The 20,145-nt window shown below is 51.5% G+C and overlaps 8 protein-coding genes across 8 annotated transcripts; 2 read left to right on the top strand and 6 right to left on the bottom strand.

The window, feature by feature from the left end:
• Positions 1-23: 23 nt before the first annotated feature.
• BP01DRAFT_146994 (uncharacterized protein) lies at positions 24-3,175 on the bottom strand. The gene has a single exon (XM_025570600.1). It carries the CDS (start codon positions 2,824-2,826, stop codon positions 67-69), a length of 2,760 nt encoding a protein of 919 aa, XP_025434380.1. The 5' UTR covers positions 2,827-3,175; the 3' UTR covers positions 24-66.
• Positions 3,160-4,866, bottom strand: BP01DRAFT_371363 (putative cytochrome P450 pisatin demethylase; the record flags this gene model as incomplete). The annotated part of the gene is made up of 7 exons (XM_025576664.1): positions 3,160-3,329; positions 3,364-3,450; positions 3,485-3,599; positions 3,647-4,108; positions 4,140-4,166; positions 4,251-4,611; positions 4,763-4,866. The coding sequence occupies 7 exons, from the start codon at positions 4,864-4,866 to the stop codon at positions 3,160-3,162; spliced, it is 1,326 nt and encodes a 441-aa protein (XP_025434381.1).
• A 342-nt stretch (positions 4,867-5,208) lies between these two features.
• On the bottom strand, positions 5,209-7,524 carry BP01DRAFT_147147 (nucleobase cation symporter-1 family protein). Its single transcript, XM_025570602.1, has 5 exons — positions 7,296-7,524; positions 7,104-7,174; positions 6,777-7,026; positions 5,976-6,703; positions 5,209-5,922 (listed from the first exon to the last, which is right to left on the bottom strand). The coding sequence occupies exons 1-5, from the start codon at positions 7,399-7,401 to the stop codon at positions 5,398-5,400; spliced, it is 1,680 nt and encodes a 559-aa protein (XP_025434382.1). The 5' UTR covers positions 7,402-7,524; the 3' UTR covers positions 5,209-5,397.
• Positions 7,525-8,106, bottom strand: BP01DRAFT_147146 (uncharacterized protein). Its single transcript, XM_025570601.1, has 2 exons — positions 7,743-8,106; positions 7,525-7,679 (listed from the first exon to the last, which is right to left on the bottom strand). Exons 1-2 carry the CDS (start codon positions 8,009-8,011, stop codon positions 7,649-7,651), a joined length of 300 nt encoding a protein of 99 aa, XP_025434383.1. The 5' UTR covers positions 8,012-8,106; the 3' UTR covers positions 7,525-7,648.
• Positions 8,107-8,472: 366 nt separating this feature from the next.
• Positions 8,473-13,407, bottom strand: BP01DRAFT_312309 (ribosome biogenesis protein URB2). The gene is made up of 3 exons (XM_025572478.1): positions 13,227-13,407; positions 12,292-13,137; positions 8,473-12,238 (listed from the first exon to the last, which is right to left on the bottom strand). The coding sequence occupies exons 1-3, from the start codon at positions 13,242-13,244 to the stop codon at positions 8,645-8,647; spliced, it is 4,458 nt and encodes a 1,485-aa protein (XP_025434384.1). The 5' UTR covers positions 13,245-13,407; the 3' UTR covers positions 8,473-8,644.
• A 141-nt stretch (positions 13,408-13,548) lies between these two features.
• BP01DRAFT_353550 (MICOS complex subunit MIC10) lies at positions 13,549-14,554 on the top strand. Its single transcript, XM_025574213.1, has 4 exons — positions 13,549-13,654; positions 13,722-13,814; positions 14,062-14,212; positions 14,272-14,554. The coding sequence occupies exons 2-4, from the start codon at positions 13,731-13,733 to the stop codon at positions 14,319-14,321; spliced, it is 285 nt and encodes a 94-aa protein (XP_025434385.1). The 5' UTR covers positions 13,549-13,654; positions 13,722-13,730; the 3' UTR covers positions 14,322-14,554.
• A 366-nt stretch (positions 14,555-14,920) lies between these two features.
• On the bottom strand, positions 14,921-16,969 carry mac1 (putative copper-activated transcription factor GRISEA). The gene is made up of 3 exons (XM_025570603.1): positions 16,759-16,969; positions 16,538-16,698; positions 14,921-16,448 (listed from the first exon to the last, which is right to left on the bottom strand). The coding sequence occupies exons 1-3, from the start codon at positions 16,791-16,793 to the stop codon at positions 15,013-15,015; spliced, it is 1,632 nt and encodes a 543-aa protein (XP_025434386.1). The 5' UTR covers positions 16,794-16,969; the 3' UTR covers positions 14,921-15,012.
• Positions 16,970-17,522: 553 nt separating this feature from the next.
• BP01DRAFT_333740 (putative mitochondrial outer membrane protein (Sam35)) lies at positions 17,523-18,763 on the top strand. Its single transcript, XM_025573134.1, has 3 exons — positions 17,523-17,911; positions 17,997-18,236; positions 18,322-18,763. The coding sequence occupies exons 1-3, from the start codon at positions 17,654-17,656 to the stop codon at positions 18,715-18,717; spliced, it is 894 nt and encodes a 297-aa protein (XP_025434387.1). The 5' UTR covers positions 17,523-17,653; the 3' UTR covers positions 18,718-18,763.
• Positions 18,764-20,145: the final 1,382 nt, after the last annotated feature.

Raw genomic sequence — 20,145 nt, forward strand, 5'->3', positions numbered from 1 at the left:
AAACTTTTTATTCTTCGCTCTACTGTGAGCTATGACTAAAATACAACATCATGATTTCCAGAGATCTCAGCTCTGCCACCTGAATTTGCCCTCCTTCAAGGTCTTGATAACTCCCAGGGGCATGTATTCCCGGTTGACAGCCGCCAGGTTCCCATATCTGCTGGTCATGTCCTCATAATACAGCTCTGCAGCCCACCTCCAGTACGACAACATGGACCACCAGTCTCCGGAGATGATCTTACGCTTGTTCGCTTCCTCTTCGATCCCTTCGTCCAACGACATCTGGTGGCGTTGAAACTTGGCGGTCTGGTCGACACTCTCTTCCTCGGGTACACGGATCAGGTCCTCATATGCTTCCAGCAGTGGTCGGCTGTAGGTTTCCCGGTACTGAGTGTACTCCTCCAGCGACACGGCCGAGGTGACTTCCGACCCTGCGCCCCAGTTGCTATAATCGGAATTGAGAGGTCCGTCCCGCTCGTACCGCTCCTTGGCTGCAAGGTACTCCGCTTCGTCTTCGATGAAAGCTTTGCGCAGTCGTGCCTCTGGGGTGTGCTTAATGTTCTCCCGCATCGAGAGAAATGGAATGTACGGGTTTAGCAGTTCGATACCACCAAGCTCAGCGGGGAAGTAGAAGAACCCTTCCGGCAAGTCGTGGACATTAAATCGTTTGGCGATCTCATGGCGGAGGTAGTCGGTGACGCCACTGGCATCGACAGGGAACAAGCTTCGCTCAATACGGTTGAGTGTGGAAATGGCCATGTCAATGTGGCTGCGACCAAAGCACATTGCTGGCTTGGCGAAGTTGTTGGCGAAGAATCGTCCAAAGTAGCTGTTCCATGCCTGAACCCAGGCAAAGATACTCTTGCAGGAAGAGAGTTGACGTTGAAGTTCACTGATATGGCTGTCAACCTGGGCCTGGTCGATGATGAAGCGCCCTTCTTCGGGGTCCAATTTGAGGAAGCCCCATCGGATGTCACCCTTAGGCAGTACACTGGACGAGCTAGTCTCCCTGGGCTTCGGTTGCGGTGTTGACTGACCATCCAGTTCAGTGGTATGCTTGGCCACAAACCGGGTGGTTCCAGTCTTTTCCTCGTTAAAAGTGAGACCTGTGACCTCTGCGAAAGATGTCATGGTTTGCCAGGCCTTGACGCAAGTTCCCTCGTGGCCCCAGAACCAGAAATCATCATGCAGCCGGTAAAGGTAGCCGCCATCCGTATTCTGGTTCACCGCAAAGTCCATGCAAAACAGCACGGCCTCGCCAAAGAAATCCGAGAGCTTATGGCTCATCGGCACTCCGCGTCTGCGGACCGACACGTGGGCTTCGGAGCCATCTTGGACGAACGAGATGGGTGCCTTGAGAAAAGTGTCGAAGAAGTGCAGCCATGTCTGTGGAACTCCAAAGTATTCCAACACGGTGGAGATAGTGGTGTGAGCGAGCGAAGGCCCGAAATATTCGAAGTCCGATCGAATAGCTGTGAATTCCCCGTGCAAGGACGTGTATATGAGTGATTCGGTGATGAGAAGGTGTAGAAGCGAATGTTTAATCTCCAGACCATTCTTCTTCTGCTTGTTCGACTCTTCCTCATCATCGGCTTCCTCACCGGCGTAAGGACCAGATGTCTCTTCTACCGAACTGGGTAATGAGGTCATGAAATAGTCCTCCTTGAACATATTTTTTCGTATCGCATGGACCGACTGAGCGCCTGAGCTACTGCTCCAAGACTCTCTCCTAAATCTGGACCGACGCACGACAGCCTCCTCGGAAATCTGGTCCCGCGGAGACTTCCAGGCAGGGGATCCCAAAAACTCTTCAAACGCCGATCGGAGAGCGACGGACCACCTCACACCGAGATACTGAAACATGAGGCTATCCAGCAGATCTTCGTCCATGAACACCCGATACTTTCCATTCAGCTGCCGGCGCATCTCCACGGGGATACCTTCACTAGGCCATGTCCAAGTATCCAAGGAACTGAGGCGCATGTTGAGGACATCAGCGACTTCCTGTGCGACAGCAGGGTTGCGCATGAACTCCTTTAGGACAGCCGTCTTCTCCTTAGTGAGCAGGTCTGAGCTCAACAGTGACTTGGAGATCCAAGTAAGATCCTTAGCTTTGAACCAGGTCTTCTTCGAGGCGAAGTCAGTCCCGAAGGAACGGAGTCTATCACGAAGCGCCTTCAATGCCTGCTGTGTCTGGTTTGTTGCTTCGAAAATGTCGTCAAGGTACTTTCGGATCGCAGTTGCATCGATATCTGCCTCGGTGAAAACCAGGGACTCCCACTTGGCGCGCTGTTCATGCATCTCCGCACGCCCAACTTGCTCGAAGCTTGCGCTACTCTCACCGGCACTCGCTGCAGTCGACGCGGCTTCCCCTTCGAGGTCGCCCAGCCATTCGGTCACCAGATCGCTGTAGAAAGATGCATGTTCGTGTCTGAGCTGCAGAAACTCGAGCTCCTTCTCCAGCTTTGAGATCCAGCCTTTCAAGCTGCGCTCCGAAACGGACGGGTCATACTGGCTTTGAAGGAGGAAGCGACGGATGTTGGCGTACACCGCCCCCTCAGAAAGATCCTTGACGTATGTCTCTCCGCCTGCAGAAACATCTGCGTCCAGGTCGTGACGGTCGATGGCGACGTTGGGATAGCCCTTAAGTCTGGTTACTCCTTCCAGAAGGATTCGAGCTTTCGTGCGTAAATCTGTTGCGTCTTCGGCGGCTTTTGTGATTTCATGCCTTCGCTTCTCGAACAGGTTACGTTGCTTGGAGAGCTCATTGATTTTTGTAGCAGTGATAGAGCCCAGAGTCTGTGGCAGAGCGCCGCCGGACAGCATCGTGATGTTGTGATTCCTCGTGGAGGATTGTTGGGGAAAATTGGAGGAAGTATGGCGCAACGACTACTGTTCAGGAATGCAAAGAGGACGAAGAGGAAAAAAAAAGAAAAAAAAAGAAGTTGAATGATCGACAAAGACAAAGTCACAGCTCCAGAGCTCCATCGCAAGATCCATTTTATACTCGTGATCGGGTGGGGACCGACATGGCGGCGGGATCCCAAACCGGCATCACCACATTAACGTCCACCGTAGTTCGTCCTCCACATTCACCTCACCCTTTTTGTCGGCATCCTAAGAGGGACCCCGATGAATTTTTCTGAGTCACCACAATCGTCATGATGCAATAGGTGGCCTTTGCAGCTGCGTGTAATGGAGATGGCACTCGTCATACTGCATCTCAAGGTAGCTCCTGCCCCGCAGTTCAGCCGCAGCAGTGAATCTCCACTGTTGCACGATCGCCTTCAGAGCCTTGGCAAAAATAACCGACGCCGCAGGGCCCTTTACTAAAGGCAACGAACTTGCTGTCCATCTGCCGACGATGCCCGTCCTCTCCGATCCATCGCTGGGGCGCCCATTGGTCGGCATCATCGCCCCAAATCTCCCGAGACCGACTCAAAACATATGCTAGCCGATACTCTCGTTCCCGCTGGCAGAGGACTGGAAAGGCTTGGGATTGCATTCTCAGCACCAGACCTGGTCACGCGAGGGAAGGCTGTAGGGAACGGCGAGTGGATGCGCAACGTCTCTTTGATAACGGCTTGCAGCTCGAGCGACTGCGACGACGCATCAGTTGAGCTCCCGTCACCAGCAAGTGCCTCACTACGAAGCTTCTCCTGCCAGATTCGACCCTCTGGGAGGCCCATTGGTACAAAATCGCTGTCAATGCAGCAGCCATGCTCCCCGGGCCAGCGAAGACCAGAATGAGGGCCTCGGACACTGTTTCCGCCGGAGTCAAACGGTGAACCGCATCCGCCGAGATCTCCAGCCAGCTTCTCACGATACCGGGCCGAGAATGTCGCGCGAACGTCTCCGGACCCCCCATAATCGCCGCAGCACCTCGATTGATCAGCCCCGTCAATCCACCCACAGCGCCTGCTGCGTTATACCTCGGCCTCCGGAGACAGGCAGTGGCCAGACGAGTTTTCATCAAGCACCCAAATGCCGGCCAGAGCGAATAGCTCCAGACCGTCCTGCTCACGTAGCGAACGCTGGCGCCAATGTCCCCTGCGAGATCGTCGTTCGTATAGGGATGTGGGCCCACCGCCGGACCGAAGAGAATTGTCTAACATGACATCCATTGTGAAGCGATGTACAAGCTGAGCCACGTTCACCGCGCCAGCCTGAGGAGTAAGAGTAGTGTCTGAATGCTTCATTTACCTTCTCCTCCTCCTACTTCCTCTTCCTCTTCCTCTTCTTGCACGCACCTGCACCCCAAGTGACTCCTCCAACCTCCTAATTAGAACCTCCACATGCTTCGCGAAGATCGACCCATAACGTCGGACCTTTGAGCTCGTCAACGCCGGTCCAAGCATATTCCTTCTCTTTCGCCGGTGCGCGACGTTCGACTTGGTGGCGAAGACACTGACGTCGCTCTGGCAGCGCTTCTCTCCAAAGGTGTAAAAGTCATCCTTCTTGATGGATTTATTGAACCCGTATATAGCCTCGAAATCCTCGAGGCGGGCTGACGAGAGCCAAATCGGTGCCACACGAACGATAGGCCCATATCTTTGGTGCAGGCTCTCTTCCGTCAGATGATGTTGGCCCCAGAGGGAACTGGAGAACCACCTATAATGAATAGTTTGATGGGGATAAATTTAGTACAGTACGGTAGGTATGCGTAGACATCTTAGGCTCCCCTGCGCTTCAGAATTTCGCATGAAGTATGTATCGGGAACCAAGAGAGACGTATCAGATGTTCGTGAAGCTAGCCACAAACGGCCCGGGATACTTCACCAAAGGATGAAAGTAGCAGCAGTAGACCACACGAACGATGAAGCCGACCAGCACTATCTGGCTTGCTGTCAAAACTGTAGAAGTCATTTTTGGCCGTGAGTATAACTTTGGAAATGTCAAGTCGATTCCTCTACCATGAGCCAGCAACACTGGCGGCGCCTGAAAGATATAGCTGAACGGATCACGAGATGCAGCGGACTCGAGCGTGTCACGAGATGGACGTATGATTGCTTTTTGCATGTCGTCCCTCCCTCCCTCTCTCTCTCTCTCTCCGACATTACTCGGCTACGACTTTTGTTCAGTACGCCAGGGAAGAGGAAATGAAGAACTTACGGAGTATCTAAGCGGTGAAGACGTGTGAAAACACAAGTCGTTGTCTCATCTGGGATTATACCCCAGACTCGGAGTAAATTGACTGCTCCAAGATACATCTCGAAACCAATCATCAAACAGTTTGTGGAAATGCAAGAATAACCCGACTGCACGCCGAGTGAGGGTTCTGTCATTCTGCGCCATTATGTGTATCATGATACAAAGATAGTGGGTCATTATCGGGCGACACATTAGTGTACTATCGCTAAAAAAGCAAGTCTTGTCTCATCATCATCATCATCATCATCATGCAAGTGAGGACGCCCGGGACTTTGGATGTTTCTGGTCAACAGCCGACTTAAAGTCCCCCGGTTCTGCCGTAGGGGTTTCCTCCTCTGCATAGACATCCTCCCCGTCCGCAATTGACAAAACACCTTCGACTTTGACTTCGTGCCATGTGTTGCTGGTGGCAGGAATCGGGAAGAGAAGCGTCAACGCATAATACATCACGCTCGACACGACGAAGCCGGAAAAGTAGTTAATGTTGTATAGATATTGCGCGCCAACGGGCACGTCGCGGCCCACAGCCCCGGCAAACCCCACGATGTTGACAAGAATGCCTGCAATATAAGAGGCATACGCATGCCAGGAAAAGCCACGGATGTAGTGATAAGGGGAGCTTCGGCCTGCGTCGTATAAATCCTTCACTTGCAGGTAACCCTTGCGAACCATGTAGTAGTCGCACACAATGGGGCCTGCGATGGAGGAGAGGAAGACAGAGTACGCTGAGAGGTAGGTGGTGAATTGGTTAGAGGACGATTCGAGTTTCCACTAGGCTCAATTAGTCAAATGTCTTTTCCCGGTACTGGCGAGGATTGTCTTACTGGACACATGGCCAAGCCGATCGCGGCGCAGATGTAGCTTCCTCTGCGAATATTGATGTAGCGAGGAAGAAGGGCCGTCATATCTGTACCTGCAGAGACCGAATTGGCGGAAATATTGGTACCCAATTGTGCCAAAGCGAATCCTGTTGATATGATGAAAACCCCGAAACGCTCTGCTGAGCTGGCCCCGTCCAAAAACTTGCCCAGCAAGTTCAAGGGGTTCCATACAAAGTCACCTCCGAAGATAACCGCTGAAGACGACGAGACGATAATACCAATGAAGGAAGTGATCCCGAAACCGATAGGAATGGTAAGCAATTGGGACCATAGCGCATCTTTCGGGGTCCGCGAGAACCGGGAAAAGTCCGGGTCGTTCACGATCAGTGTGGCAAAATTGCTCAGACAGCTCATGATAGACTTCACTACGGCCCAGGCTAAGACGCTCCCGTGTACTGTGGCAGGCTGGTGAACGATTGGACCAATCCCATTGGCGCGGGAGATGGCCCAAGCGAAGAACGCGATCGCAGCGATAGGAGAATACACGGCCTTGACAGTGAAGAGATGACGGATCTTATGCACGGGAAACCAGAGCGCGGGCAGAGATAGCAGCCAGAATAGGAAGAAACTCAGAAAGTCCTTCGTGTCGACACCGGCACTTGCAGGGATACCGTTGGGCAGATTGGCGTAGCTGGGCCAAATAGATCGTATCATGAGGGTCACACACTCGCCTGTCACACATCAGATATACTTCAAACAAGACAAAGTGGCCGGTCGGCGCAGCGACGGCGCAGGGCTTCTTACCTCCAATGTAGCCTTGGACACCGTACCACACCACAGCCATGGCAGCTCGGTTGAAAACGGGCCAAAAAGAGCCCCAGATTCCGAAGCTCGCGCGGCAGGCGACTGGGAAGGAGATGTGGTAAACAGCACCGATGCGACCAGTCAAGCAGACAAAGCATGCCGCAATGAAGTACCCAACCCAGACACAGATCCATGACTGCCACCAGGACAGCCCATCCACAATCATAGAGGAGGAAATCATCCACGTATTCTAATCGATCGCCGGGATTCATTAGCATCGACCAGATGCAAGCCATATTGCTTATCGAGGCTTGCAATGGAACTCACAATATTGAGAGAATCTGCTATCCAAAAAGCAACGAAGTTGTACCATCTCCATTGTCGACGTTCATACTCCACTGCAAGGAATCGAGTCCAACGGTCAGTTCGTGAACGAGATAGAATGCGAGAAGAAAAGGCCACAGATGGAGTATGGGTTGTTCTTAGACAGTGACCAGTGCAACAAATCAGCCAACGTACCTGGTTGTAGATCACGGTTCATCAACATCAACTGAGTATTAGACAGTCCAGGCTCCGCCGACACCTCAATTTTCTTCAGCCATCGTTGCAGGCGAGTCGTTTCCATGCTGGAAAGATAGAAATGAGCGCGGTCGTAAGGATTAAGTAAGGAACACTTTGATGCCAGGCCAGCCCAGTCGAGGATTGCCCGACGCCCGCAGGTATACACAAGATTGGCGGGGGAGAAGCCCGGCAAGAGGAGGAGGAGGAGGAGGAGGAGGAACTCGAGTCACTCTAATCAGAACCTTCCAGTTATGGATGAAGGGAGGATGAAGAGGAAGGAAGTGGTAGTAATTAAGAAAGAACAAGCTAAGCTAACCAGCCATATCAGCGTTGTATACTATACTAGATAGTATCAGTGATCCCGGTAGTATAAATATTGTGAATACTCCATGAGTCGGAACGTACCGTATCATCGCCCTCGTCATTGATTCTCCCGGTAAGCCAATCAGCGGAATTAATAGGACCACTGATAGTGGTATTTTCCCCCGTACGCCATCATGACATGGAAGAAGCCTACAGGCAGCCCCAAGCCCACACCTCCTTGAGCTTGACACAAGATAAGGATTCGAAAATTGGTCAGATGGGCCGAAGATCTTCCTCTTTCTTATCGCCCGCCATGAACCACTGGATGCCATGGATGGGACGCGGGAGCCTATGAAGCACTCATGGGCCATGGCTGATTATCTCAGCTCAGCTTTTATTTTTGGTTGCTCGATTCGGTCGAGTAAGCAAATTCCTGACCAGCGAGCGTTATCAGTCCAGGTGGAGCAAGACCACATCCTCTCCACTGATTTCTCCGCAAAATTAGGCGGCGTTTAAGGTACCTTACCTACCATGTCGGGTCTAGTGGCGGGGTCGTATCTCTTAGTATCTGATGATTCTAATCATCACGGGAGGCCCGCTGACTCGATGAGATCGAGTAAAAGATTTGGGTGGCCGATATAACTGAAGAAATCAGCCCATGGCTCTGCTGGATTCACCTGTGTTTTCCCCATGGGTTCCAGCCATTCCGATGTCGCTGTCAGCGCCCGCTGTCGCTCGCTGACTCATCCGATCGCCTGTTCCTTAAGATAATTACACAGTACACAGTAGTTGGTTTGGTTTGTAGTACTGAGATGTAGGAGCAAAACCGTTGCCTGGTACATAATGGTAAAGTAAAGTACATGCTATCTAGCTATGATCCCTCAAATCGAACCCACTCGAACCTAACCCCGAGATAATGCAAGTTAAGAGATACTAAAACGAAACACAGATGAACCTCCGGGCTATGATCAACAGAAAGGACCACCATTGTACTAGACTTCCACCTAACCCTTATTCCACTTTCCGAACTTCACATAATCATCGTAAAGGGCTTTGAAGACTGCACGCCCGGAGACATCCAATCCCGCATTCAGCGCCCGCATCGTGTCGCGGGACATCACGTCCAGCACGGCGTAAAGACCAGGAATAATAGCCGCCTTCACTTCAGGTGAAAGAGACCCACGAAGAGCGCTTTGCGTATAGTCTTGGATCAGGTACTGAAGATATTGCCCGGCAATGCGCTTAGCCTTCTTCGTCTGATCCGTCAAGCCTTCGTAACCCGTGCCAGACTGCGTCGGCCTCGACACTGCCGAGACTGTCGGGTCGCAGAGAGAGGTAAGGAGACGAGTGAAGTGCACAGCGTGCGATGCCTGCAATGGAGCGAGCCAATAGGGCTGCTGGCCAAGTTTCTTATCCTGCAACATGGATCGACTGCGCTTCTTGGAGCGGGCAAAGAGACAATCCAACAAGCCTCCAACAACAGGATTGATGAGGTGAAAGCGGCCTCCAAGTTTCTGACGGTGAATCCCGAGCAGGAGACCCATTAGGCGGCAGAGACGGATGTAGACGGTTCCCGCAAATGCAGGGTCGATGCAGGGTCCGGACTTCGAAGTACAGACGGCGATCGTCCCCAACAGGTTGTCGATGTTGAACTGTGTAACACAGCGCGATTGATTACGAAGTATGATATCCAGACACTCGCTAGCAAATGTGAACGGCTCGATAGCATTGTTGCGAAGCAAAGCGTCGGTGACTTCGGTAAAGACTAGCCCCAGTTCTTGACCGGTTTGACTCTCCTTGTCCTCAACAGAAGGCAAAGAAGCGATAGCTAAGCCTGCTACGAGCAAGTGATATTCGGCATTCTCGCCAACAAAGCCCAGGTTGCGAATGTCTTGAATCACCCGTGTCAGCTCATCCGCAGTCATGGTTCGGAATCTTGCACTGGTGGATCGGATAAATATCCGCTGTTCCTCGCTATACATTTGTTGCAAAGGAAGGGATTCGGCACACTGAATCACGGGTTTTGTGATGCTCTTTTCGGATCCTCGTCCGGCTAGAACACGTCGGCGAATCAGTCTTCTCAGGGAGGAAGCCGAGTCAACTGACTTTTCGACATAGCTCTCGATTTTAGACAAGAACTTTTCGACCTCTGCATGATCCAATGCGAGGTCCTCGAAATCCTCGAGCGCATCAAGGATTTTGATAAGTGTGATGGTGTCCTCGAGCTGCTGCTTCTTGCATTGAGTCTTGACAGACTTGACCTCCGCAACAAGCAAGTCGAACACTTTCTTTCTACAGGTAGCCAACTCGGTTTCATCAAAGACACCCTCGAGGGTTTCTCGATTGATCCAAAGCTGGGACAGCGAGATTCTGAGATAGAAACAGTCCATAGAATCACGGTTCAGGGACTGTAGCTTGAGTGCCTTGGCAGATACTTTGCGATACATCTTCTTAAACAGGCGCTGCCGTTCGTCGTCAGAAACCACGAGCAATTTGGCGACAACTGCTCGGTGAAGATTGCGAAAAGCCTTCATAATCTGGAGGTCAATGTCGCTTCCTTGCAGAGAAACGGCTTTGGCGACTGTCCAGAGGGGTTCCCAGTTGCTTGTCAAGGCCGCCGTAGACTTCGGCATCTCCGCCAATTTAGCCATCAATGAGAGCACTCCCACAGTAACTTCAGGGGTATTACCCTCCTGCGCAATCACCTCCTGCAACAGATCCAGCAGTACTGCTCTTTGGCCACGGGTAACTAACGGGGCAGGGATCCTCTGCAGACTTTCAATGTAGAGTTTACGATTAGAAGCGTCTGCTTTGACTCGCTCAGACAGCACAGCAATGAGATCAATTGTAATCGAAGGGGCATTGAGGAGGTACTCGTGGCAGACGAGGCTTGCCCAAGCCTGCAAATACTTCGAATCGGGGTTGACAGTCTCGAGGGTAGATGGCGAAGGCTTGTACTGCGAGGTCGCCAGAGACAGGACATGCGCGAACAGAGATTGCCTGGTCTCAGAATCCACCTGGGGCCATAAGTCTGGATTCCTGACTAAACTCACGAAGTAGGCCAAAGCGAGTGTGGTAGGCGATGTGAGGGTTTCAGCACGTCCGTCCCATGAAGACTTGATCGCTTTGGCGGCGTCTTTGTCAGAAACGGATTTGATTAATGTGGTGACCTCGTTTGTCAATAGGCGAAACTGTTCCGGGTTTGATGAGGTTTTGATCGCAGTGAGAGCAAACTGGAATGCCTCAAAGCACTCAAGAGGTGCACAGACCTTTTTCATGCGGCCCTGGTGAACACGCTGTATCGACTGAGCAGCGGTAGCAACAAGTGAGATAATCGCAGCACCCAGTTCGTTGTCGGTAGACTGCACATTATTCTCCAAGAGACTGCGAGCGAGCCGCCACAACCGCCACCGCCAGTGTAGTTTCTGCCCAGAAGACAAAGTCGATGTTACAGTTTGGATGATAGAAGTCAAATCCTCGTTTCTGTCCTCAAAGCTAAGATCACGACGCCTGAAGCCAGACTCCAGTATCACAATCTGCGCATAAGCACCAGCTGAGTTTTGGAGTTTTCCGTCTTCTCCTCTTATCTCCACTGCCGCAGCGCGCATCTGAGCAGCAGAGTGCGCATAGGTAAGAGGATTGCGCATTAAGTCGCTGAATTCGTTGCACACATCATTATCTTCCCAGACAATGAAATGATTTAGATCTCTGTCTTGCGACCGAGCTTCTTCGACCTCGATGAGCTGCTCGTACCATATCTGCATGAAATTGGGCAGGTCTCGAGCGCCAACAAACCCCCGGAGAAGAGGTATCACAATGCCTTTCTTGATAATCCTATAGCTATCATTCGTATTGGGGACACCGCCGCGCCAGTGCAAGAAAATCTTCTCAAGAAGAGCCTTGAGCAGCTTCTCAGAGTCATTGAGCCCAGAGTTCGGTAAAAAGATATCACTGCCCAGTTCGATAAGCAAAGCAGTTAAACTCCACTCCACTTGCGACAAGCCTTCTTTGAGGAGACCAGTATATGCAGCATGTGTAAGCAGCGTGTGGAGGGACAGCTTGATGTCTCTGGCAAGAACTACTCGAAATAGCCGTTCCAGAATGGCTACAAATTCAGAAAGGTAAGCCGCCGTGTTCTCGGACTTCACAACGGAAAAGGCCAACTCTGCTACTGCGACAAAAAGAGTTTCCAACCAGGGACCCTCATGATTTTGTCTTCTGAAAGTGTCGCGAGGGACTGTGCGTGCCGCAATGTCAAAAAAATCTGGTAATAGCTCGGCGGTCTTCGGCAAGACTTGTTTCTGAACCCCGGCGCTCACACCGGTGCTCTGATCAGGGCTGTCTGCAACGCAGAGGAGGGGCCTAAAAGTATCGGAGACAGGTTTCACGGGACTCCAGTCAGGCTCGCTAGCTGAATAGTCGATGCCAGAACCGCCTCTTTCGAAGAAACTTGCTCGGGCTGGGAGAACCACGTGCAATGCGATCAAGCGTTCTAGCCCATGGAGGACGTGAGCACGTTCATCAGTATCAAGTCGTATTGTGTGCACACAGCATTGTAGTCTGAGGGCGCTTTCGAAGCAATGTTTAGAGAAACATTCCTAGTGAGCGGTCAGCATTATCCACCGCAAGTTCAGTTCCAGACAAGACGTACATTACTTAGAACCTTTTCCGAATCGTCACGACGAGACGACCTCAGCTCCCACAGGTCAAACATGGCCGGCAGCACATAGAGCAGGTGTTGCAAGTCCGTAGTCTGCTGCGCATGGAAGAGTTGTGTTGTAATGACGGTAGCCAGCCGGAAAGACCTCTGCAGTGTTACAGCGACCGATTCGGGCTCTCCCTTAAGAGCGTGCTTCAGATGTGAACTCGCTACATCGTCGACCCCAAATGTCCGCTCGACAAGCATAACCAGACTATACAGACAGTCCAATGCGCGAATGAAGGCCACGAAGCACGAGGTCGGAGTTCGGGGTGGGTCGTCGATATCCATAGCATCAGGTTCGTCCGCACCGGATCTCTTCCTCTTCGTTCCCTTCTTGTCGACATCGCCATGGCGGTGAGGTGAGTCGCCCAGAGTGTGACTCGATTCGGAGCCGGAAGTTAATAACTCAGTGGTACCACCACCTAGTCCGGCCAGCACATCTGCCTCCAAATCGGTGATAGCATCGTGGACGATTCCGAGAAACTTTTGATCCTTCAGAGTCGTGGCCAGCGTCTTGGGCGGGATCAAATCAATCAATTGTCGCAAGAGGAGGAAGGAGGCAGCGTCGACACGATAGTTCTTCCCAGTCCGCAGCCTCTTCAACAACCATCGTAGGACCCATTCCGCCTTCGGAGCAGCACTGTTCTGGAAATGAGGGGCTCGGTTGATCTCGGGGTGACTCGCGCATAGTGCAAGATCTAAGCCGATAATATTTGCAGCGTCATTGAGCTGTGTAGTGGAGGAAGCGGTGCCTTTTTCGAGGCGGAGCAGAGCCTCTTGCGATGAACGTGGGCGCTGTATAGGGGAAAATTAAGATGCGATGATTTAGCCGACTTATCTCCCTATCAAGAAGATAGACAATTTCAGGCGCAAGAACGACCTACCTCCGCGACGGAAGGCATCTCGGGATTTGAGATGTGAGACAATCGAGTGACCCTCTGGTCGTTGGAGGAGAGTCTTAAAATCAAGAATTGCTTGTCTGACCGGGTCAGGACGAAGCAAACATCGTCCGGAGTGTTGATGGGGGGGTTGTCTGGTGTTCCCGAGATAAATTATTTCGAGAAAAACTTGGGGACTGACGCCAAAGGGAAAGGCGGGCGGGCGGAATGCTTTCTTTCCTTCCTTCGTCTCGCTCGTGCTTCCCTTCCCTTGCTCTGCTTGTCCAGCCTAGTTTTTCCGACCGCCTTTTAGTCCGGCAGCAGAGCTCGACGTCCGCACCCGATCTGATCTCGTGTGTTAATCTCCCATTCTCTCTCCCTCATTAGCTCTCTAATCCACTTTCAGGCATCCCCGCGCCTTTGTCTATTGCTAGGTCTGTGGCCAGCTGCATTGGTATCAAGTTACATATCCGAACAATAATCACTAATGCTCGATTCAAGCTTCTCGCAATGGCCGACTCCAACGAACCCCAGCCGGTTGTACCGGTCCCTCGCTCCACTAAGCCCGTCAGCGAGGCCCTGCTCAATGAGAAGGTACGCCGACCGAACGATTACTGTCCTCATTCCGTCTTTCTCTCTCTTTTCGTCTGGTCAGATGGATGCGCCGACAGCAATGGTTGGACGCAGCGCATACCTACCTTGATCGGACAGGCCGATTAAAAGCCCCCGTTGACATCATCCATGCGGAACAACACCCTCATCCTCAAACATCACTTTCTGCCAATTGATACTTAAACTTACATGCTAACTGCTGGGGAAACTTTCCTCGTACGCATCACAGTGGGATCGCGCCATCTCCTCCCTCATCATCCGCTCCTCCCTCGGTCTCTCCTTCGGTGTTGTCTTCTCCGTCCTGCTCTTCAAGCGGAGAGCCTGGCCCGCCTGGGTTGGTCTGGGCTTCGGTGCCGGCCGTGCCTGGGAGGAGGCTGACGGTACGTTGCCTGTCGCAGACTGGGTCAAATGACACCCCATACTGACTCCTCGATTCTAGCTTCCTTCCGTCGGGGTGACTCTCCCGTCAGAGATGCTCTGCGCCGGTAGAGCAAACCCGACTTGGCATCTGATTCTGTATGATACCTGTATAGCTGGGACGGCAAAACAAGTTGGTGGTGAGGGCACACAGCAGTCGTGCAGTTTAGAAGGATTTTCTAGACTTTTCTTTACACTTTTAGCATGCAATTCTATCGTTGTACCTGTTCGATCTTCTCGGTGCATCTACAGTAGCCAAGCACCAGATTCTCACTTGCTTTTTGCCGGTCCATGGTGTGCTCGCATAGCATATGTGCAACCTTACTCGATTTGCGGGTGTGGGAAGGACGGAAGCGCTTATCAAACACGTGATAGCCTGCCAAAGCTGTGCCGGCTCACTTACCTATATAAAGATTACTTCCTAAGTCCCGGCCATCAATCATGGTGCTTTTACTTTCCTGAGTCCAGCTTTCGTAAGGCCAGGCTTCAAGAAATGAGCGAAACTAGTTCGGTAAAAATAAGGAATGGAAAGGCACAGGATTTCACGAGAAGAGTTGCGTATGTCATTGAAGAGCCTTGAACGAAGATTGGACAAGCATGAACACAATTTCGTCTTACATCCTCTATCGCCGTGTATACGGAGGGGTATCATGATCATCGTTAGTCATTGGAGCACATCTGATGCAGGTGATTGTTCAGAAGGCAGGCCCTCTGCTGTTGAGGGGGAGGAGTGAGGCTCAGGTCAGTCCAGATGAGAGGCACATCACAGCATGGAATGTGAGGGCACGAATACATTCTCAAGTGTAGACATCTCCGATGTGCCAGGCATCGCCCCATCCGCCGCTAAATTTGGGAAGTCTGCGTTGTCCCAGCTCTGTTTTTCGGATGTCCCGGGCGCCACTGCATAGCCGTTATGCCCACTATGCGTGAGGCATCCTTCACAAGTACAATCGTTCCCGCATTGGCAACTACCCGTCATGTCGGAGCAAGCACTGGGAAGCCCTATTGGATATTCGAGGGTGTAGTACTCGGAGGGCTCCATCATGTGTTGACTCGGGAGGTAATTTGTGGAAGGAGTTGTGTAACCACCGCTGAGACTGCCCGGTGTACCGCTCTGCAAGGGATGCGTTCCCAGTTGTTGCACAAGATTATCAGATGGATGTCCGAAGTTCGTATACGAATATTGCAGTGGAGAAAACACCGGTTGTTGACCCAGTAAAGGAGAGTTTTGACGACTGCATGGGCTTTCTAGGCCTTGCTCATCATCGTTCAAGGCTACCAAGAGTCCCATTTCTCGTACATGCTGCTGGGTCGTGTTGTTAAACGGATGGGAAGCACAGCCTAAGCATTGGCAGTTATCACCGCAATAACACTCATGGTTGACATCACCATCCTCCGCTGCTGCAGACAAAAGATTGAGATGTTCTGTAAGCTCTGGGAACTGCGGTGGCATCAATGCTTGAGGCAACTCGGTTTCATTCGAGGAGGATGCGTGAAGTGATATCTCCAGCGAAGTTTGGTTGTAGTGGGACAAATACTCAGGGACCATTGATGAAAGTGGTTGGTGAATCTGAAACAGAGACGACGAAGACAAGTTCGGGTCCCGCTTCACTGTTTGCAAATTTTGCCAATTAAAAACTTGAGGATTGGCGAAGGGGGAGAATGGTGTTGCGTTTCCAATGGAACTCGATGATTGGGGTCCAACCGATTTTCCATTCTGAGTGCCGTTAGGGCATTCAACCTCAGATGTTGGTTTAGGTTTCGCGCAGCAAGAACGCTGGGCTTCCGGGGTTAGAGTTGATACAGTTGGCTTTTGTGCACGAGAGCAACAACTTTTTGGTTCTGGCACTGTTACGTCTTGAAGGTTTTCAGATACATGGTAAATGCTGTCGTTCAACGCTTTCGAGTCCTGGGTCGCTGTAGTATATGGCTCGCTCGGTTCCCCATCCTGAGTAGTGTACGAGATGGGATTGTTGAGGAATTCATTCTGGGTCTGGGTCAACTGTTTCCCAAACTCCGGTATGGAGTTCAGCGCTTTGTTCAGGTTCTCTGGCGCTGTTTTGATCTGTCGTTTACCGGACTTTTGCACTTTGTTGGGCGCAGATGATGGCGTTAGCATTGGAGTGGCGGGAGTTGAGGAGACAGATCCAGCTGCATCTGCAGGCACCTGGTACACTGGTCTGCACAAACAACCAGAACCTGTACCATGTTAGCAACTTTGGAAGGACTGTTCGAAACGCAGAGCGGTGGCATATAGTCTCAAAACATGGAACTGATAGCGCACGAACCTTTCGGAATCCGGATCATAAAAGCATATGTTTTCTGACAGCTACACGTTCCTTTTGGATGTGGGCATCTGGCAAGAGGTCGACCGGCTTTCGGTACTTTCATCATCATTCTATCAAAGTGCTGACATTTTGATGATCGATGGCCACGAATGCATGGCTCGCTGATGATATGAGATCAGCATATGCGTACGCGGGATATGATTCCGGAAATAATGCCATACCACGACCATTTGGCGCCTTCTTCGTCGAGGGGCATCTTGAAGTTCACTCCAGCATGCGCCAGGTGTTTTCCGCGAGGCTTGTCAGGAACCTGCAACGGCTACCAGACCGGCCGTCGGCTTCGGTACTAGATGATCTTACCCCACCTAGAGGGGTCTAATCGTGCCACGGCTTCCGATATACTCTTCTCGCAAGCCCTCAACGCTTGTCGAGAGGTCCAGAAATAAAGATCTAGTCTCAACGCAGCGGTCAAGAGCAGTGTCGAATGAAGTCAGATTCAGGCCTGTACTTGCTGAGTCAGAGTTGGTGAGCCGATGAGATTGAGAAGCTGTGACCAATACTGAAGCGAGAGCGAGTTCGATTGCAGGTCGCGGTAGCGACAGGTTTCGGTTATGGGAAGTTGGGAGATAATGAATGAGAACGAGCGCTGAAAGATAAAACCAGAGCCATCAAAACTCCACTCGTCGCGCTTTTCTGCGCTGTCGTCATTGAATTACAGCCCCGCGGGCAGAAAAGGGATTCGAAGGAGAGGAAGATGCGGGGGAGATGCAGACGGTGTGCATGTCAAAGCGAGTAATTCTCGATCGATAAGGATAAGCCGAGAAGGCCCGCTGAAACCTCAGGCACCAACCCCTCCTCCTCCTCCTGCCTCGGCACTGATGCCTTGGTGCCTTGGGCGAATCGGCTTGGCGCCGGAGTCATATTGTTTCGCAACTATTCCGAGGGCCGTCGCGATGCTCGCCATAGGATACAATTTCGAACCTCCCTTGCCCAATTCACCTGCCTTGGGGCCAGAACGCCACAGTACCTGGTACTGGAACTTAAGATCTCTTACTACATAAACTCACTGTTCTCAATATTACTCGTTCTCCGAATTCTTCGAAAACTCCTCCATCAATGACTTCGGATCGCCGTGAAGCCCCGGGCCAAACGCCGGATAATGCCACTGCGGCCGCGCGCGCTCGAGATTTCTTCTCTGTCCCTGCGCCGGTCAAGCGCATTTTCGACCGCTTTCCTCTCGTCACATATCCCCCTAATGATCTTCCGTATTGCTCTTGGTCCAATCGACAAGGAAATCGATTGTTTGTCTTCACAGATGCCGCCGGTGCCAGGCACGGGAGGCCGTCTTTTAACCCTCAGTGCCTCAAGTGGCAGGTAAGGAGATCCAGAGATAATTATTCCTGCCATGGATCTCGTTTTGTCGCTAACTAACTCCACTCGTGTCTCTGCATTGCCATAGGCATACTTGAGATTCGCTGGAATAGATTTCGATATTATCCCGTCCAGCAACCACGCATCTCCCACCGGCGCCCTTCCTTTCCTTCTCCCCGCACTACCCGTCGGCAACAACGCCCCTATCCCTTCCAACAAACTTCAAAAATGGGCCATTGAGCAAGTTCACTGCGAAGAGGAGCAACAGTTGAACACGCGCTTCGAAGTATACGCATCATTGCTGGACCACCGGATACGAAATGCTTGGGTATGTTTTCCTCGGGCCAGTGGAGACAAGCTCACGGGAGGGGGGTTTATCTGTCGACCCAATACTGACAGATGACTTCATATAGCTGTATACTCTGTACGTCGACGCTGAGAACTTCGATGCCGTTGCCCGACGTCTTTATGTGGACCCGAGCACCACGAACCCCGCCGTCCGGGCGGCTTTAGCGTTGCAGCTCCAGCAGGCTGCGCGGGCGGAGCTCCTCAAGACGTCATCCTTCATTGACGCCGCCGCGCTGGAAGCGGAAGCGGGTGAGGCATTCGAGGCCTTGTCGACACTTCTCGGGGATAACCTGCACTTCTTCGACCGGCCCAACCCCGGCTTGTTCGACGCTAGTGTCTTCGCGTACACGCACTTGATCCTGGACGAGAAGATGGGTTGGAAGCGCAATCGGTTGGGACAGCTGCTGCGACGCCATGAGAACCTTTTACAACACCGCGAAAGACTACTGAACCTCTTCTAGAGACGCATGAGGGAGGAAAGAGAAGAAAACTTAGCCACACATAAGCCCCACAATCTGTACAATATCAAACCTTGAACGAACACTGTACCTGAAAACCCCGTTTTACTACTCTACTAGACATAAAATAGAAACATACCTCTGTCAAACCAGTTTGGCCTACTCACTGCGCCACACTCACTATGTCTTGCCCTGCTCAAATCTATTAATTCTCTTCCGCTTTCTCAATAACCCACACTGAAATGAACGTTTAAACCACCCATCAAGCCCAAGTCTACGAACGATATTGCCAACATGCACGCTACCCAGGCTTCCTGCAACAATCTGTGTAGATTTACACCCTGTATAGGTAGAAGGAAAGCCCAAACAATTATGAGGCACCCCATCACGAGGCATATATATATTTGCCGGCGGGGTTCCTGACCCACCCAGCCCGATCACTCACCACAGCCCGCAAACTACCAACTACTATATAACGAAAAAGACGGTACGCCAAACCACGGTATATTATGTCTACACCCCCTCCTGGCGCGCGATACGAGACAGGATCCAGACATGGTACTGGCGAGCCTCTTACTGGCTCAGATAATAGAAGAAGAGAGGAGGAAGGGAAAGTTTGTACATGCTCGCACGTATGTCTAATCTGAATCGACAAGTCTTTTTACTGGGGAAGGGTTGTTTGTTGTCGGCTAATGGCGTGTACTCCGAAGTATATCCCGTTGAGTAGGCAGTATTCGGCACAGTCAGCAACGACACCAACTGAAGTAGCTCAGCCTCACCTAGTATCAAAACAAAGCAAAGGAATAGAGTAGGTAGTGATGTGTGTCTTTGCTAAGTGATGAGAATCTTCAGCATCATGATGATATGCTTCTGACAGTCGTCGATAAGTAAGGACCAAGTTTCGCTTTACGATGACGATCTCGTTTGCTAGTATACTATTTCCCGCTGGAGCTTGATTTTCTAGTGTTCCGTCCGGAAATGATGGGATGGATGACTTGCAGTGGATGGGCCTAGTTCCTGGTTTTCGGTTTGACGTACCGGTTTAGCGTGCGGATGGCTTGGATCCTGTACCGATCTTGGATATATACGATGACCCGCTCGAACCTTTTGCCTCCCAATCAAAATCAACCACTGTTGGTAGTAAAAATGACCTTGGCAACGCCCATTATGCTGACATGCTTACTGTGATCGCAACCAATAGAGGTATGTGCAATGCATGCGCAGAAAGCAGTAAGAACCATACGGAGTACAATCTGTAGCATAGCATGGACTCCCTTCCCTGCATGAAAACGGGGGCAACTGGCCCGCAAATTTCAACCAAGTTACTTTCTGAGCAACAAAACGAGACTACACCTTTCCCCGTCGGATCAGATGTATGCTACAGGTACAGTGAACCTATGAAAGGAGATTCTCCGCCCATTTCTCAATTAG

This window comes from Aspergillus saccharolyticus (assembly GCF_003184585.1).
Source record: "Aspergillus saccharolyticus JOP 1030-1 unplaced genomic scaffold BP01scaffold_4, whole genome shotgun sequence".
NCBI classification, from domain to species: domain Eukaryota; kingdom Fungi; phylum Ascomycota; class Eurotiomycetes; order Eurotiales; family Aspergillaceae; genus Aspergillus; species Aspergillus saccharolyticus.

Excerpts from the sequence above, each read along its gene's own strand:
- mac1 (XM_025570603.1), bottom strand. The coding sequence starts at position 16,793 with ATGCCCCTCGACGAAGAAGGCGCCAAATGGTCGTG. Across the intron at positions 16,699-16,758 it reads GAAGGCGCCAAATGGTCGTG|CGAGCCATGCATTCGTGGCC; the intron begins GTATGGCATTAT and ends TCATATCATCAG. Across the intron at positions 16,449-16,537 it reads TATGATCCGGATTCCGAAAG|GTTCTGGTTGTTTGTGCAGA; the intron begins GTTCGTGCGCTA and ends AACATGGTACAG.
- BP01DRAFT_333740 (XM_025573134.1), top strand. The coding sequence starts at position 17,654 with ATGACTTCGGATCGCCGTGAAGCCCCGGGCCAAACGCCGGATAATGCC. Across the intron at positions 17,912-17,996 it reads CTCAGTGCCTCAAGTGGCAG|GCATACTTGAGATTCGCTGG; the intron begins GTAAGGAGATCC and ends GCATTGCCATAG. Across the intron at positions 18,237-18,321 it reads ACCGGATACGAAATGCTTGG|CTGTATACTCTGTACGTCGA; the intron begins GTATGTTTTCCT and ends GACTTCATATAG.
- BP01DRAFT_147147 (XM_025570602.1), bottom strand. The coding sequence starts at position 7,401 with ATGGAAACGACTCGCCTGCAACGATGGCTGAAGAAAATTGAGGTGTCG. Across the intron at positions 6,704-6,776 it reads TGTCCAAGGCTACATTGGAG|GCGAGTGTGTGACCCTCATG; the intron begins GTAAGAAGCCCT and ends GATGTGTGACAG. Across the intron at positions 5,923-5,975 it reads TCGGCTTGGCCATGTGTCCA|TGGAAACTCGAATCGTCCTC; the intron begins GTAAGACAATCC and ends AATTGAGCCTAG.
- BP01DRAFT_353550 (XM_025574213.1), top strand. The coding sequence starts at position 13,731 with ATGGCCGACTCCAACGAACCCCAGCCGGTTGTACCGGTCCCTCGCTCC. Across the intron at positions 13,815-14,061 it reads AGGCCCTGCTCAATGAGAAG|TGGGATCGCGCCATCTCCTC; the intron begins GTACGCCGACCG and ends TACGCATCACAG. Across the intron at positions 14,213-14,271 it reads TGCCTGGGAGGAGGCTGACG|CTTCCTTCCGTCGGGGTGAC; the intron begins GTACGTTGCCTG and ends CCTCGATTCTAG.
- BP01DRAFT_312309 (XM_025572478.1), bottom strand. Across the intron at positions 12,239-12,291 it reads CGGAAAAGGTTCTAAGTAAT|GAATGTTTCTCTAAACATTG; the intron begins GTACGTCTTGTC and ends ACCGCTCACTAG.
- BP01DRAFT_146994 (XM_025570600.1), bottom strand. The coding sequence starts at position 2,826 with ATGCTGTCCGGCGGCGCTCTGCCACAGACTCTGGGCTCTATCACTGCT.
- BP01DRAFT_147146 (XM_025570601.1), bottom strand. The coding sequence starts at position 8,011 with ATGGCCCATGAGTGCTTCATAGGCTCCCGCGTCCCATCCATGGCATCC. Across the intron at positions 7,680-7,742 it reads ATGACGAGGGCGATGATACG|TATAGTATACAACGCTGATA; the intron begins GTACGTTCCGAC and ends GATACTATCTAG.